Genomic DNA, 14,597 nt, shown 5'->3' on the forward strand with positions numbered 1-14,597 from the left:
GGATCAAAATGAAAAGACAACCCACCAGCTGGGAGAAAACATTTGCAAACCATATATCTGACAAGGGGTTACTCTCCATAATATATAAAGAACACATACATCTTTTTTTTTTTTAATTTTTTGTTTATTGTAGTAACATTGGTTTATGACATTGTAAAAATTTCAGGTGTACATCATTGTACTTCTATTTCTGCATAGATTACATCATGTTCACCACCAAAATACTAATTACAACCCATCACCACACACATGTACCGAATTATCCCTTTCACCCTCCTCCCTCCCCCCTTCCCCTCTGGTAACCACCAATCAAATCTCTGTCCCTATGTGTTTGTTTATTGTTGTTATTATCTACTACTTAATGAAGGAAATCATACGGTATTTGACCTTCTCCGTCTGACTTATTTCACTTTGCATTATACCCTCAATGTCCATCCATGTTGTCACAAATGGCTGGATTTCATCGTTTCTTATGGCTGAGTAGTATTCCATTGTGAAGAACACATACATCTTAACAACAAAAAAACAAATAACCCGATCAAAAAATGGGCAGAGGATATGAACAGACATTTTCCCAAGGAAGATGTACAGATGGCCAATAGGCATATGAAAAGATGTTCAACATCACTAATCATCAGGGAAATGCAAATCAAAACTACACTAAAATATCAACTTACAGCCGTGAGGATGGCAGTAATCACCAAGGCAAAACAAAACAAATGCTGGAGAGGATGTGGAGAAAAGGGAACCCTCATTCACTGCTGGTGGGAATGCAAACTGGTGCAGCCTCTATGGAAAAAAGTATGGAGATACCTCAAAAAATTAAAAATAGAAATACCTTATGATCCAGCTATCCCACTTCAGGGTATTTACCCAAAGAACTTGAAATCAACAATCCAAAGAGGCTTATGCACCCCTACGTTCATTGCAGCATTATTCACTATAGCCAAGAAGTGCAAGCAACCCAAGTGTACATCAACAGATGATTGGATAAAGAAGATGTGGTATATACACACAATGGAATACTACTCAGCCACAATAAAAGACAAAATCATCCCATTTGCAACAACATGGATGGACCTGGAGGGTGTTATGTTAAGTGAAATAAGCCAGACAGAGAAAGACAAACACTGTATGACCTCTCTCATATGTGGAATATAAACTAACATACAGACAGACAGAAGTTTGGTGGTTATCAGGGGAAAAGAGTTGGGGGCTTGGCACAAGGGGTGAAGGGGGGCATTTATACAGTGACTGACAAATAATGTACAACTGGAACCTCACAATGTTATAAACTATTATGACACCAATTTAAAAAAAAAGAATTTATAATTACATGCTATTAAAATCACAATAAGTAGACTTCATAATATTATTATGATCATCTGTGGTACTTTATCACTGTATTTTGACTTTTTCATATTACTCTAGTTCTTGTACCATGTATTTAAAACAAAGTTATCTTTTATTTCCCATTTTAATTTTTTGTGCACAGCTTTTTATTCTCCGTTGCTCACACTTAAAAATTTGATAGCAAATTTATACTTTTCACTGAAAAATAATTGACTTGATTTGTGTGTAATCAATCTGTGTCAATAAAATATATGTATAGAGTAAAATATATATATATATATATATATATCACCCAGAATTGCACACACAAACAAAATATTCTTCAAAAAGTAAATTGAAATAATATTTCAGGATAAAAAGAAATGAACATATGAACTTCAGTCGACTTTCATTATAAAAATACTAATGTAAGTTCTTTAAGTGAAAAGAAAATGATTTTTTTTAAATTGTTAATTATGGCACAAAATTTATCATCTTAACCGTTGTTAAATATACAGTTCAGTAGAGTTAAGAATATTCAGAGGATGGCCCGGTGTCGCAGCGGTCAAGTGCGTGTGCTCCGCTTTGGCGGCCCAAGTGTTCACAGGTTCAGATCCCGGGTGCACACCGATGCACCGCTTGTCAAGCCATGCTGTGGCAGCACCTCGTATAAAGTAGAGGAAGATGGGCATGGACGTTAGCCCTGGGCCATTCTTCCTCAGCAAAAAGAGGAGGATTGGCGCCAGATGTTAGCTCAGGGCTGATCTTCCTCACACACACAAAAAAAGAATATTCACATTGTTGTGCAAAGATCTCTAGAATTTTTTCATCTTGCAAAACTGAAACTCTGTACCTGTGAAAAAATGACTGCCCATTTTTCTCTCCCTCTAGTCCCTGGAAGCACCAATTATATCAGAAATTACAATATCTGTAATAAGACAAAACAAACCAAACAGATGACAAAGCTTGCCAGAATGGATTTTAAAAAAGAACATTAGCTATTTGACACACATACTTCACACATAAGAACACAAAATGACTGAAAAACAAAGAATGGAAAAGGACTTGATATGTTAATGGTAATCAAAACACTTATAAGGATATCAGCAAGAAGTATTTCTAAAGAGAAAGTTCACTTCAACAAGAATACACAATAATTCTCAATTTATATGCACCTAATGACATAGTTTCAAAACATACAAAGCACAAGTTGATGGATCTGACTTTCTCAGTAACTAATAGAACAAGCAAAAAAATTAGATAGAGAAATGAAAGATTTGAACACAATAAGGCAACTTGACCTAAGTTACAGATAAAACACTACACCCACAAACTGCAGAATATACATTGTACTCAAGCAAGCAGAATGCATCATGAAGATAAAGCAGAAATCAAGAAAATTGAAAAGAGAAAAGCAATTTAAACAATGAGTGCAAATACTGGCAATTTAAAAATTGTGATCAAGTTGACAGACTTCTAACAAGATTCACAAGATTAAACAAAATGGTGAGAAGATACATATTATCAATATCATGAATGAAAGAAAGGACATCACTACCTACCCAACACATATTGAAATGATAATAACGGACTAGTACTAGCAACTCTATGCATATAAACTTAACAACTTAAATAAATGGGCCAATTCCAGGAAAACCACAAACTACAGTTTGACAGTTTCTTATACAGTTAAATATAAACTTCCCATATCGCCCAGTAATCCCACTCCTAGGAATCTATCCAAGGGAAAGGAAAACATGTCCACACAACGACTTGCTCATGAATGTTTGGAGAAGCATTATTCATAATCATCAAAACTGAAATCAATGCAATGTCCTTCACAGGTGAATGGATAAATAAATATGGTACTTCTGTACAATGGAATACTACTCAGCAGTATAAAGAAATGAACTATGATCAATCTCAAAGGCATTGTGCTGAGTGAAAGAAGCCAGTCTCAAAAACGATACACACCACATAATTTTACTTGTATGACATTCTTGAAAAGATAAAACAATAGATGCAGGACAGATCAGGGGTTGCCAGGGGTTAAGGCTGGCTGGAAGGTGTAACTATCAAGGAACAGCACAAGAGAGTATTTGGGGAAATGAAATTGTTCTATATTCTAACTGTGGTGGTGTTGGTGAAACAAATCCATATATCCATTAAAATTCATTGTAGTGTACATCAAAAAATAAATAAATTTTACTAGATGATAAGTTAATAAAAATTAAGCAATGGAAATATTTGATAAGACCATTAAGATACTGGGATATGCAAAGATTTCATAACTAGGACAGCAAGAGCACTACACATAAGTGAAAAGACTGACAAAAGAGATTTCATTAAAAATTTTAAAACTCTTGCTCATCACTAAAGAGAGTGACAAGTAGGAAAAGAGAGTCACAATTTAAAGGACTCACATCCAGAATAAAGAACTTGAAAAAAATCAATATAAAACAGATAGCCCAATTTTTATTTTTAAATGGGCAAGAGACCAGAACAGGCTTTTCACAAAGGGAGATATTCAAATGGCTAAGAAATATATGAAAAAGTCTCAACATCATGACTCATTAGGGAAATGCAAATTAAAACGACAGTAAGATAGCACCACAAAGGGATTGCAATGATTAAAACTGAACGTGCAGACAATAAAAGTGCGGCTAAGGATGTAGAGAGATGAGGACTCTCATACGTGATGGTGGGGATGTAAACTCACTTGACCATTCAGGAGAACCATTTGATAGTATCTTCTACAGCTAAATATATGCCTACCTTACCACAGAGCAACCACATAACCACCAGGAACAAAGTGCTAGTGCTCCCCTCTTCATCCCAAAATTCATATCAAAATCATTTTTGAAAACCCGTAAACTGGAAACAAATTCAATGCCATTGAATTTATTTATCTGTAGAATAGATAAATAACTGGAAGTATATACACACATAAAATACGATATTAAAAGGAAAAATGATACCAAAAGCAAAAATGAGTGATTGATAAATAGAACAACATGGATAAATCTGAAAGACATAATACTGGGAGAAAGCAGCCAGACACTAGAGTGTATATAAAGTTTGACTCCACTTCTAGGAAGCACAAACACTAGGGACACAAAAGAGGGAGGTGGTACATTTGGGACTGTGCTGACTTGAAGGGTCACAAGACAAAGCCCAGTGTCCTCAGCCTGCACTCAAGGCTGTATCTGGGTATCTGAGCTGCCTTCTCTCCCACCATCATGTGTGTTGGGTTCTCCTGGTCCTCCCTACAAGCAGCAGACACAGGTGCACCCCTCATCTGCCAGCCTGGCTCAGCTCTTGGCACGTCCCCACCCAAGCTTCCCACCCACTTCTCATCCTTCCAACCTCAGCTCAGCCCCTTTCTCTCTGGTAGCCTGACGTGACCACAGGGGTGGGTGGGAAGAACCTGTATGTGGAGCTTGGTGGTGGAAGTGTGGGTGTGCACATACATAAACATTCCTCTAGTTGTACTCTTTAGATTTGCATGTTTTACTCGATACAAGTTAGGCATCAAGAAAACAATGAATAGACAAAAAGCTGCAGTGGAAACAAGTTCAGCAAAAAAAGAACAGGAGATCCACACATAATTCTGCTCTAGAAACTCCCACAGAGACACTCAATGGTAAGATTGCTTCCTAAGTTGTATTGCTTACTAAAACTTTTATTTATAAAATAAATGTTGTCATCTTTTATAATGATAATTACGAGATGGGCGTCTTTAAACCGGGAAAGAAAAGCTGTGCTCCTGACTCTGCTGTGTATGGATGTCTCCATTGATGGGGAAGTTTGGGAGACCAGAAACTCAGGTGTTAACCGGGTAACTTCTGGGTAACAGGAGGGTAAGGTTCCAAGTCATTCCCTTAGTAGGGCTGGGGAGGGAGAGAGAGGAGGGTGGGAGGGGAGGTGGGCAGGACCAACAAGGAGGGGTTGGTAAGAGATGGAGAAAGGAGCAGGCAGAAACAAGGCGGCAGTCAGTGGGGTGTGTGTGAAGTGATCATGTTTTTATTTTCTGTATCTTATGATTTTTTGACATCTTAAAAAGCTTTCTGGCCAGGGGGAGTCTGCCCCACTCTGAGGAGTAGCCAAATCTTAGAGACCGCAAAGGGCTCTGCCAGGAGATATCTTTCAGATGCAAACCAACCAATCCTGAGTTTATGTCCCCCAGGCACACTCTTGATCTAACTCCCACCCACCAAACCACTATTTCCCCTGCCCTAATTACCAAAGACCAGGTACCAGACAACTAGAGACCACCCCTGTTAGCCAAAGCCCCCCAGAATTGTTCAAACCAGCTAATCCTAAACCATGTGCCTGCCCTAACTTCCTTTCCTGAGGAAACCCCAATAAAGGCCCTGGGCTAGGCTTCCCCCATGCCTGCTTCTGTCTCCTGACCAAACCTGGTGCTTCCCCTATGGCATTGCAGGGAGTGATGTGCCACCTCCTCTCCAGAAATGTAAGTAATAAAAATCTTTCAGTGGCATTGAACTGTCCATGTCGTCACTCAGTCGCCTCCACAAATTGAAATCCGTGGGTACAAATGAGATAGAGTTTGAGTCGAGAGTTTCCCGGGAGAAGCTGACAGCGATGTCCCCACGTCTGTCCCTCTGAACTCTGTGTCCACACCTCAGTCCCACCTTGAGAAGGAAGGATCCTTAGTGAGGCCTCTCAGCGCTGCCCCCTAGGGGCCTCCACACCTGCAGAGCCAACACAGGTCTCAGATCAGCGTTGGTCATTTTAACTCTGACTCCAGGTGGCAGAACAACTCAGCCCACTTGGAAGCAGGGGGCCAGTCACTGGACTTCCCTGGAGAGGGACAGGCCTGCTCACCTGGTGTAGTAGATCCAGGTGAGACCATAGGTGAGGAGGAAGCCAACCCCCATGAGGGTCCCTCTGATCAGGGTGAGGACCAGGTCCCAGGAGCACTGCTGCTCCCCAGTCACACAGCTGCATGAAGAGGGGCATCCTGGGGAAGGGGAGAGAGTGAAGTTCTGCCCCCAGACCCTAGACCCTCCCACAGCCAAACAGCTGACCAGGCTGCCCGCTCCCAGTGCCTGTCTTGCAACTCACTCTGCACAGACAGGCTGAAGGAAACATGCTGGGAGCCCAGCAGGTTCTGAGCTCGGCAGGTGAATTCCCCTCCATCTCCAGCCCCGACCTGGAGCAGCTCCAGGACACCAGGTGCTGAGGGCTGGGAGGGGCTCAGGGTTTTTCCCTCCCGGGACCAGCTCATCCTGGCAGGGGGCTTGCTATCAGCCACGCACACCAGGCGCAGGAACTGGCCCTCCAGGACAGGTAGCGATGTGCGGTTGCTCAGGGTCTTCAGGGCTGGGTGAGAGAAACACAGCAAGGTGGGGGGAGCTGAGGGGTCTGTCTCCCCCTCGCTCTTCCTACAGAGCCAGAAGGAGAAAGGCAGGGCCATGTCACAAGAGCAAGAGGTGGGTTAATCGTGGCTGAAGGGGCAACAACCCTCATGGTCAGCTCAGGGTACCAGAAAAAGGGGGCTGAGCTGAGATGGAAGGATGAGGAGAAGTGTGTGTGCAGCTCAGGTGGAGATGCACCCAGAGCTGAGTCAGGCTGGCAGATGAGGGGATGCACCTGTGTCTGCTGCTTGCAGGGAGGACCAGGAAACCAAACACACGATAGTGACGCGAGAGAGGCAAGTCAGATGTTTTGGAGTGTTGAGTGCCAGGCTGAGGGCCTTTGTCCTGTGCTTAGTGGAAAGTCGTAGGGTCTGTGAGTAGGGGAAACAGAATCAGAGCTGATTCTAGAAAGATCCTGTTGGGGCCAAGCGAGGCCTGGAAGCGAGGGATGGACAGGAGACAGGGAGGCAGAGGCAATGGTCCAGGGTCGAGGACAAAGACAGGAGCTGGGTCTGGGCCAAGGGCAAGGAGAAGAGGGAAGTAATTTATGAAGTGAAGTCCTGGAGACTCGCTGACTCGTGAGGTGCAACAGAGAGAAAGGGAGTGTCTAGTGTTATGTCCACACCACTTCTGGGTTAAGTAGGGGTTGGTTGGGGGCAGTTGAGAGGCATCAGCAAGAGGTGGCTAAATGTGCAGATCCGTGGTTGGATATAAAGTTATGGAGGCATCACGGTAGGGATGGGATCTGAGGTGGAGACATGGAAGGGAATGAATATGCCCAGGAAAGTGGAGAGAGAATGAAACAAGGGTCCAGGGTGGAGCCATGGGGAATGGGAGCATTCAAGGCTTCTGGAAAAGATGATCACATCAGAGATGAAAGAGGGTACATATCATAGGAGGTGAGAGCAAACAAACTCAAGAAAAGGGAGCAGAACCCAGAGTTGTCCAAATCACAGAGACAGAAAGAGGAATGTTGGTCGCCAGGGGCTGGGAGGAAGAGAGGGGAATTAGGAGTTAGTGTCTGATGGGTATGGAGTTTCAGTTCCGCAAGAAAAGACTGGTTGCCCAACACTGTGAACGTGCTTAACACTGCTGAGCTGTACCGTTAAAAATGGTGACCATGGTAAAATTTATGCTATGTGTTCTTAACTACAATTAAAAATAATCTTTAAAACTAATGAAAAGATGAAGGGGATCAAAAGGAACAAACTTCCGGTTATAAAATAAATAAGTCCTAGGGAGGTAACATATCACATGGCGACTATAGTTAACAATACTGTGCTGCATATTTGAAAGTTGCTAAGAGAATAAATCTTAGAAGTTCTCATCACAAGAAAATAAAATGCTAGGGGCTGACCCAGTGGCATAGTGGTTAAGTTCGCGCTCTCCGCTTCAGCAGCCCGGGGTTCACAGGTTCTGATCCTGGGCAGTCCTACACACCACTCATCAAGCCATGCTGTGGCGGCATCCCACATACAAAAATGGAGGAAGATTGGCACAGATGTTAGCTCAGGGACAATCTTCCTCAAGCAAAAAGAGGAAGATTGCCAACAGATGTTAGCTCTGGGCCAATCTTCCTCACCAAAAAGAAAAAAAAATCTGTAGCTACATATGGTGATAGCTGTTAACTAGACTTATTGTGGTGATCATTTCACAATATACACAAATATCAAATCATTATGTTGTACAGCTCAAACTAATATAATGCTATATGTCAATCATATCTCAAAATAATAATAAATAAATAAAAGCTAGAGGAGAGAACATGGATGAGCCAACAACGATACAGGTCCCATCGACATGAGATGGCAGTGAGGGTGGGTGGCAGGCAGCCCCAGACCCAGGGGACTTAGTAGTGAGGGTCGAGGTTCTCTTCTCCAAGCCATGAGCTGGCAGAGGCCCCACTCCCATCACAGCCCCAGAGAAGAGAGCATCTTTCCTACCTGTGACATTTCCGGAGAAGACACGGATGGTGAGGTTCTGTGGAGCATCTGGGAGAGAAAGATATGTCCCTGCTTCAGAGGCAAGGAGTGGGAAGGAAGTTGAGCTGGCACTCAGGGAGGGTGGTGGAAGCCGGGAAGGTGGGGATTGCTGGCCGTCCTGCCCACTCCCAACCTGGACTCCCAGGGCCCAGATCCATGCCCCAGTGTTCACAGGTCAGCTCGCCCTTGCTCTCTCTCCCTTCTCTACACACACACACTCCTCTGCCCTCAGGGACCAGCCATCCCTCCAGCACTCACAGGAGACATTGAGCTGAATGGTTCTCTCTCGGGTCAAGTGAACACCTTGGAGTTTCACCTGACAGGTGAGGTTGGTGTTATGGTCCTGGGGCCTCGGGATGAGAGTAAGCACCGAGGAGTGGTGGATCTTGCCGTCCAGCGAGTCAGAAGGACTCCTGACCCAGGAGAACGTGAGAGATCTTCCCCCGTCACAGGACCCTGGCAGGCTGCAGGTCATCTTTGTGGGGCGGCCGGACTCCAGAGGCTCCAGAAAGTGGATGTCAGGTTTCTCTGTCAGGTCTGAGGAGGAGACAGGGAGAAGCCTGGGCCCCAGGGAGGTGGGGACCCAGGGTGTGACCCTGAAAGGGACCAGAGCCTCAGGGCTGGAGCTGACCTGAGGTCCTGTATCCCTCTGACCATCCCAGCCCAAAGGTCTGGGGCAGACAATGTTCCAGTGTCCTGTTCCTGTTCTAAGACGAGGGTCCCCATGTCCCAGGGTCCTCTCCTGGGGCCCCTGCCGTACCTGTCACCTGCAAATTCAGCTTCTTATCTCTGTAATTATAGTTCACATAATATCCTCTCTCCACTCGGAAGAAGTAGACGCCTGTGTCACTTCTCCTGGCGTTTCTGATTCTCAGGGAGCAGTTGTTGGTCCTGAGGTCCCCGAGGAGGCGGAACCGGCCCTCCGTCTCTACATTCCCTTGTTGCTCTGGGTTGTTTGTGGCCACAAGGCTTTGGTGGCGCCTGTTGTCCCCATCACGGAACCAGTATATGTAGAGTTTACCATAGCTGGAACCCAAGGGGTAGGAGAAGGAGCAGGGCACGAGGACACACAGACCCTCCTGCACCATCACCAATTCCTGCACATGGAGCTGGTACCCTGGATACTCCTGTAGGGACCCTGGGGGGACACAGAGGCTCAGCTGCAGCTCCAGCCCCTCCCCGACCACTGCCCATCCCTCCCCCCTCAGCCACTCACCCTCCCACAGCAGGGGCAGCACCAGCAGGGGCAGCATATCTGCCTCGGCCTGGGCACAGCCCGGGTCCAGCTCCCTCTGTCAGGCAAGGAAATGCCCCGAACGTGGGGTGGGGCCAAGGAAGCCCCAACAGGAAGCCAGTGGGTGAGGGAGAGCTGCGGCTTCCACGGAAGGGGAACTTGGACACCACAAGGCGTGGAGGGAGGTAGGGGCTGAGAAACCATCCTGTCCCACCCTCTCCCTTCACCCGATGCTGCAGGTGACTATCCTGAGGTCCCCAGAGATTGAGAGTCTCGTCCACACAGGAATCTAGAAATGATCACCTTCCAAATGCTGTAGAAGTCAAGAGTGAAGTCACCGAGGGGCCAGAGCAGTTAGAAAAGAGGAAGGGGTGCTGGTAGTGTGATTCGATGGGAACCCCCCGGTCCAGCTGAAAACCACGGAACGTTCTGGAAAAGGATAACTTTAAATTTTCTTAAAACTGTTCAAGTGCTGGTAAGAAGGAAAGGAATTTGCAGACCCAAATCCAGTGGAAGGAGGAACTCAGGGAGGAAAGCTGAGAGTTAAAGCCCTTTGCTCTGAGGGGCACAAAGCTGGCACATTTGGGTGCTGGTCTTAACGATCTGAGGGTGTTGGTGCCAGCGATGGAGCAAAGGCTGGCACAAAACAGGATGTCCCCGTTCAGCGGAGTTCCCAAAAGGCTAGACCTCAGCACAGAAGCTCAATCTTCAGGGCCTCTCACAGGCACCACCCCTTTTTCAAAGCCCTGGCGAGGGCCCAGGTGATGTGTGGAAACAACCTGTTATCCTCCTGCTCTTTTACAAAAGAAATTGATCAATGTTTCCCCAAATCTGGCAAGGATCTTAAACAGTTTAAACCTTCCTAGTGACAAGTTGTGGGATTGAAAGAAAGCTTCTTAAACTATAAAAGATAAAAAGAAATTCCAATCAGTTGAGCCAAAGGAAATACTGAATTCTCTTTCTATGCTTTCTACTATATATGTAGAATATACTTATAATTTAATATATTTATTAATATAATACTAACATCTGTTAATATACTGTATAACAAAATTATTCTCATCTAACGTGGTGATCAAAGAGTATGAGTGAAAAACTGTGAGGAAAATGTGTTATGCAGGTGTGCCAGACAGGTATTCCATACTATCAATAAAAATAGCCTCTAATTTCTCTAAGTTGTTTGATATTTGGGTTTTGAGCATTTTATTATTTATTTATTTATTTATTTATTTGTTTGTTTGTTTGTTTTTGGTGAGTAAGATTGTCCCTGAGCTAACACCTGCGCCAATATTCCTCTATTCTGTATATAAGACGCTGCCACAGCATGGTTTGATGAGCGGTGTGTAGGTCTCTGCCTGGGATCCAAACCCATGAACCACTGGCTGCTGAAGTGGAGCATGTCAACTTAACCACTACGCCACTGGGCTGCCCCTTGGAGCATTTTAGCTTTTATGATTTGATGTGATGTGTTTTCTCATTTCAAAAATATTCATATGTGTAGCACCTTTCTTATTTTCTTTTTCTAAGGCATGATCTCAACCTCTGTGTAAATGTCAGGCTCCACAGAACCCAGGACTGCCGCTGCCGTGGGGTTCCAGGGAACAAGAGAACACCGGCTGCATCCCCCTCTCCTCACGTGCTGCAGGGAAGATGTCGGGGCAAAGCAGGAAGTGAAGAAGGCCAGGATCCATGTGGTTGTGCAGCACAAATTCACAGCAGCTGGTGGTCTAGCAGATCTCAAGCTGGGATTATCAAAAAGACAAGAAATAACAAGTGTTGGCAAGGATGTGAAAAAAGGGAACTCTTGTGCACTGTTGGTGGGATGTAAACTGGTGCAGTCACTATGGAAGACAGTGTGGAGGTTCCTCAAAAAGTTAAAAATAGAACTACCATATGAACCAGCATTCTAATTCTGTGTATTTGTTCAAAGAAAACGAAAACACTAACTTGATGAGATATCTGCACCCCCATGTTCATTGCAGCATTATTTACAATAGCCAAGCCATGGACACAATCTAAGTTTCCATTGATGGATGAATGGATAAAGAAAATGTGATATATACACACACACACAATGAAATATTATTCAGCCGTAAAAAAGAAAGAAATCCTGTCATTTCCAACAACATGAATGGAACTTGAGGGCATTATGCTAAATAAATCAGACAGAGAAAGAAAAATGCGGTATGATCTCACTTGTATGTGGAATCCTAAAAAAAAAAAACAGAGTGACGTCAGCATCATGGCGGAGTGAGCTTTCCCGTGAACTCTTCCCCCGACAAGATACAACAAAAGCAACAGCCACAGCCCAACAACGGAATCCCAGACACTGAAAACCTAGAGCGGAGGGATGCACACTGCCGCACATCTGAGAGCAGAACGTGCTGGGCCCCCGGAGGAAGTGGGGAGAGGTAAGGAGAACTCCGCTCCCTCCCCATCAGATCAGCGATCCCGGTCCGTGCGGCTCCCAGAGAGGGGGGAGGGGCGGCCCTCGGCGGGGAAACCGTGGCTCTTCGGACTCTCTCAGCCAGTGGGAAACTCCTGCACAGAGGACTCAGAGGAGCCACAGGGCTACCATCAACATCTGAGCACCGCAGAGAGCGGATAAAGAGGGGCAAACGAGAAGCCCCCCACGTCAGGGACCCAGAGGGCAAAAGAGAGAGCTCCCCCCTCCCTGCAACCCGGAGTCTGCAGCTCGACCAGACCAGACCTAGCGATCCGAGGCAGTCCTGATCAAACGACTGGACCCGTGGATCGCAGCGGGGAAAAAAAAACAAAACTGCGGATCGCAGCAGAAAAACCGGGGCAGAGCACAGGGGGCTTAGACTACACAGCCCTTTACCACCAGACAGTGGCGGCAGGTGGAAATTGCAACCAGAGACTTCCAGGATAAGGAAAAACAAAACAAACACAGGAACCACAATGCAAAAATATATGAAATCACCAGACGAGAAACAAAATGACAAGCACCCAGAAATCAACCCCGAAGACACAGAAATCCATAAACTAAATGACAGAGATTTCAAAATAGCTATCATAAAAACACTCAACGAAATACGAGACAACACAGACAAACAATTCAATGAGATTAGGAGTTTCTTCACAAAAGAGATTGAAATCATAAAGAAAAACCAATCAGTACTGATGGAGATGAAGAACACAATGGAGGAGATAAAGGAGAATCTGGAATCTTTAAAGAACAGAGCTGACAATATAAAGGAAAGAATTAGTACTTTAGAGGATAGGAATACAGATATACTCCAGATGGAAGAGGAGAGAGAACTAAGACTAAAAAGAAATGAAGAAAGACTCCGACAAATATCTGACTCTATTAGAAAATGTAACATAAGAATTATAGGTATTCCTGAGGGAGAGGAGAGGGAAAGAGGAACAGAGAGCCTATTCAAGGAAGTAATAGCTGAAAATTTCCCAAATCTGGGGAAGGAGCAGGAAATACCAGTAAGCGAAGCCAACAGGACACCTATATACATTAACAGACAAAGGCCTTCAACACGACACCTAGTGGTAAGGCTAGCCAGGGTCAACGACAAAGAAACAATATTAAGGGCAGCTAGACAAAAACAAAAAATAACGTACAAAGGAACTCCCATCAGGCTCTCAGCGGATTTCTCAACAGAAACTTTTCAGGCTAGAAGAGACTGGAATGATATATTCAAAATACTGAAAGACAAAAACTTTCAGCCAAGAATACTCTATCCAGCAAAAATATCCTTCAAATATGATGGAGAAATAGTAACTCTCCCAGATAAACAAAAGCTAAGGGAGTTCATGGCCACGAGACCCCCACTACAAGAAATACTCAAGAAGGCCCTCAAGTCTGAAAAAAAGAAGAGAAAGGGAACACAAAGCTTGGAGGAAGGGGAAAAGTAGGTAGACAAAATCAGAGAAATAGTAGATCTTTACCGGAATAGGTTAGAAACCACTTAAATACTAAACTCAAAGATCAAAGGAAGAAATTCACCAAAAATAAATTTAACCTCATCACTGTAAACACACAGCCACAACACAAGATAGAATAAGGTATAACAAGAGCAACTTAGAAGGGGAAGAGGAAAGTGACTGAATTGACTTAGTATAAGGAAATAGGAGGCTATCAGATAATGGACTATCTCATACACAAGATTTTTTGCCCAAACCTCAAGGTAACCACTAAACAAATAATCAAAGCAAAACCACATATGATAAACAAAGAGAAAACTAGAAGAATCATAAGACAGAACAACCAAACTGAATTGGCAGTCCAAAACAAATGGGACAAGAAACAAAGGAAATGCAAAAGAACCAGAAAATAAGTGACAAAACAGCAACATTAAGCCCTCATATATCAATAATTACCCTAAATGTAAATGGATTGAACTCTCCAATCAAAAGATACAGAGTGGCAGGATGGATTAAAAAGCAAGACCCAACAATATGCTGCCTTCAGGAAACACATCTTAGCACTAAAGACAAGCACAGGCTCAGAGTGAAAGGATGGAAGACAATACTCCAAGCTAATGGCAAACAAAAGAAAGCAGGTGTTGCCATACTCATATCAGACAAAGTAGACTTCAAGATAAAACAGGTTAAGAAAGACAAAGAAGGGAAATATATAATGATAAAAGGGACACTACATCAAGAAGACATATCACTTATAAATATATATGC

General features: G+C 44.1%; 1 protein-coding gene across 1 annotated transcript; it reads right to left on the minus strand.

Annotated features, from left to right (window-relative positions):
• Positions 1-5,023: 5,023 nt before the first annotated feature.
• LOC131397279 (sialic acid-binding Ig-like lectin 14) lies at positions 5,024-9,948 on the minus strand. Its single transcript, XM_058530051.1, has 7 exons — positions 9,912-9,948; positions 9,456-9,833; positions 8,954-9,232; positions 8,657-8,704; positions 6,421-6,678; positions 6,181-6,316; positions 5,024-6,047 (listed from the first exon to the last, which is right to left on the minus strand). The coding sequence occupies exons 1-7, from the start codon at positions 9,946-9,948 to the stop codon at positions 6,032-6,034; spliced, it is 1,152 nt and encodes a 383-aa protein (XP_058386034.1). The 3' UTR covers positions 5,024-6,031.
• Positions 9,949-14,597: the final 4,649 nt, after the last annotated feature.

The sequence above is a fragment of the Diceros bicornis genome, chromosome 34 (genome assembly GCF_020826845.1).
Source record: "Diceros bicornis minor isolate mBicDic1 chromosome 34, mDicBic1.mat.cur, whole genome shotgun sequence".
Lineage (NCBI taxonomy): Eukaryota > Metazoa > Chordata > Mammalia > Perissodactyla > Rhinocerotidae > Diceros > Diceros bicornis.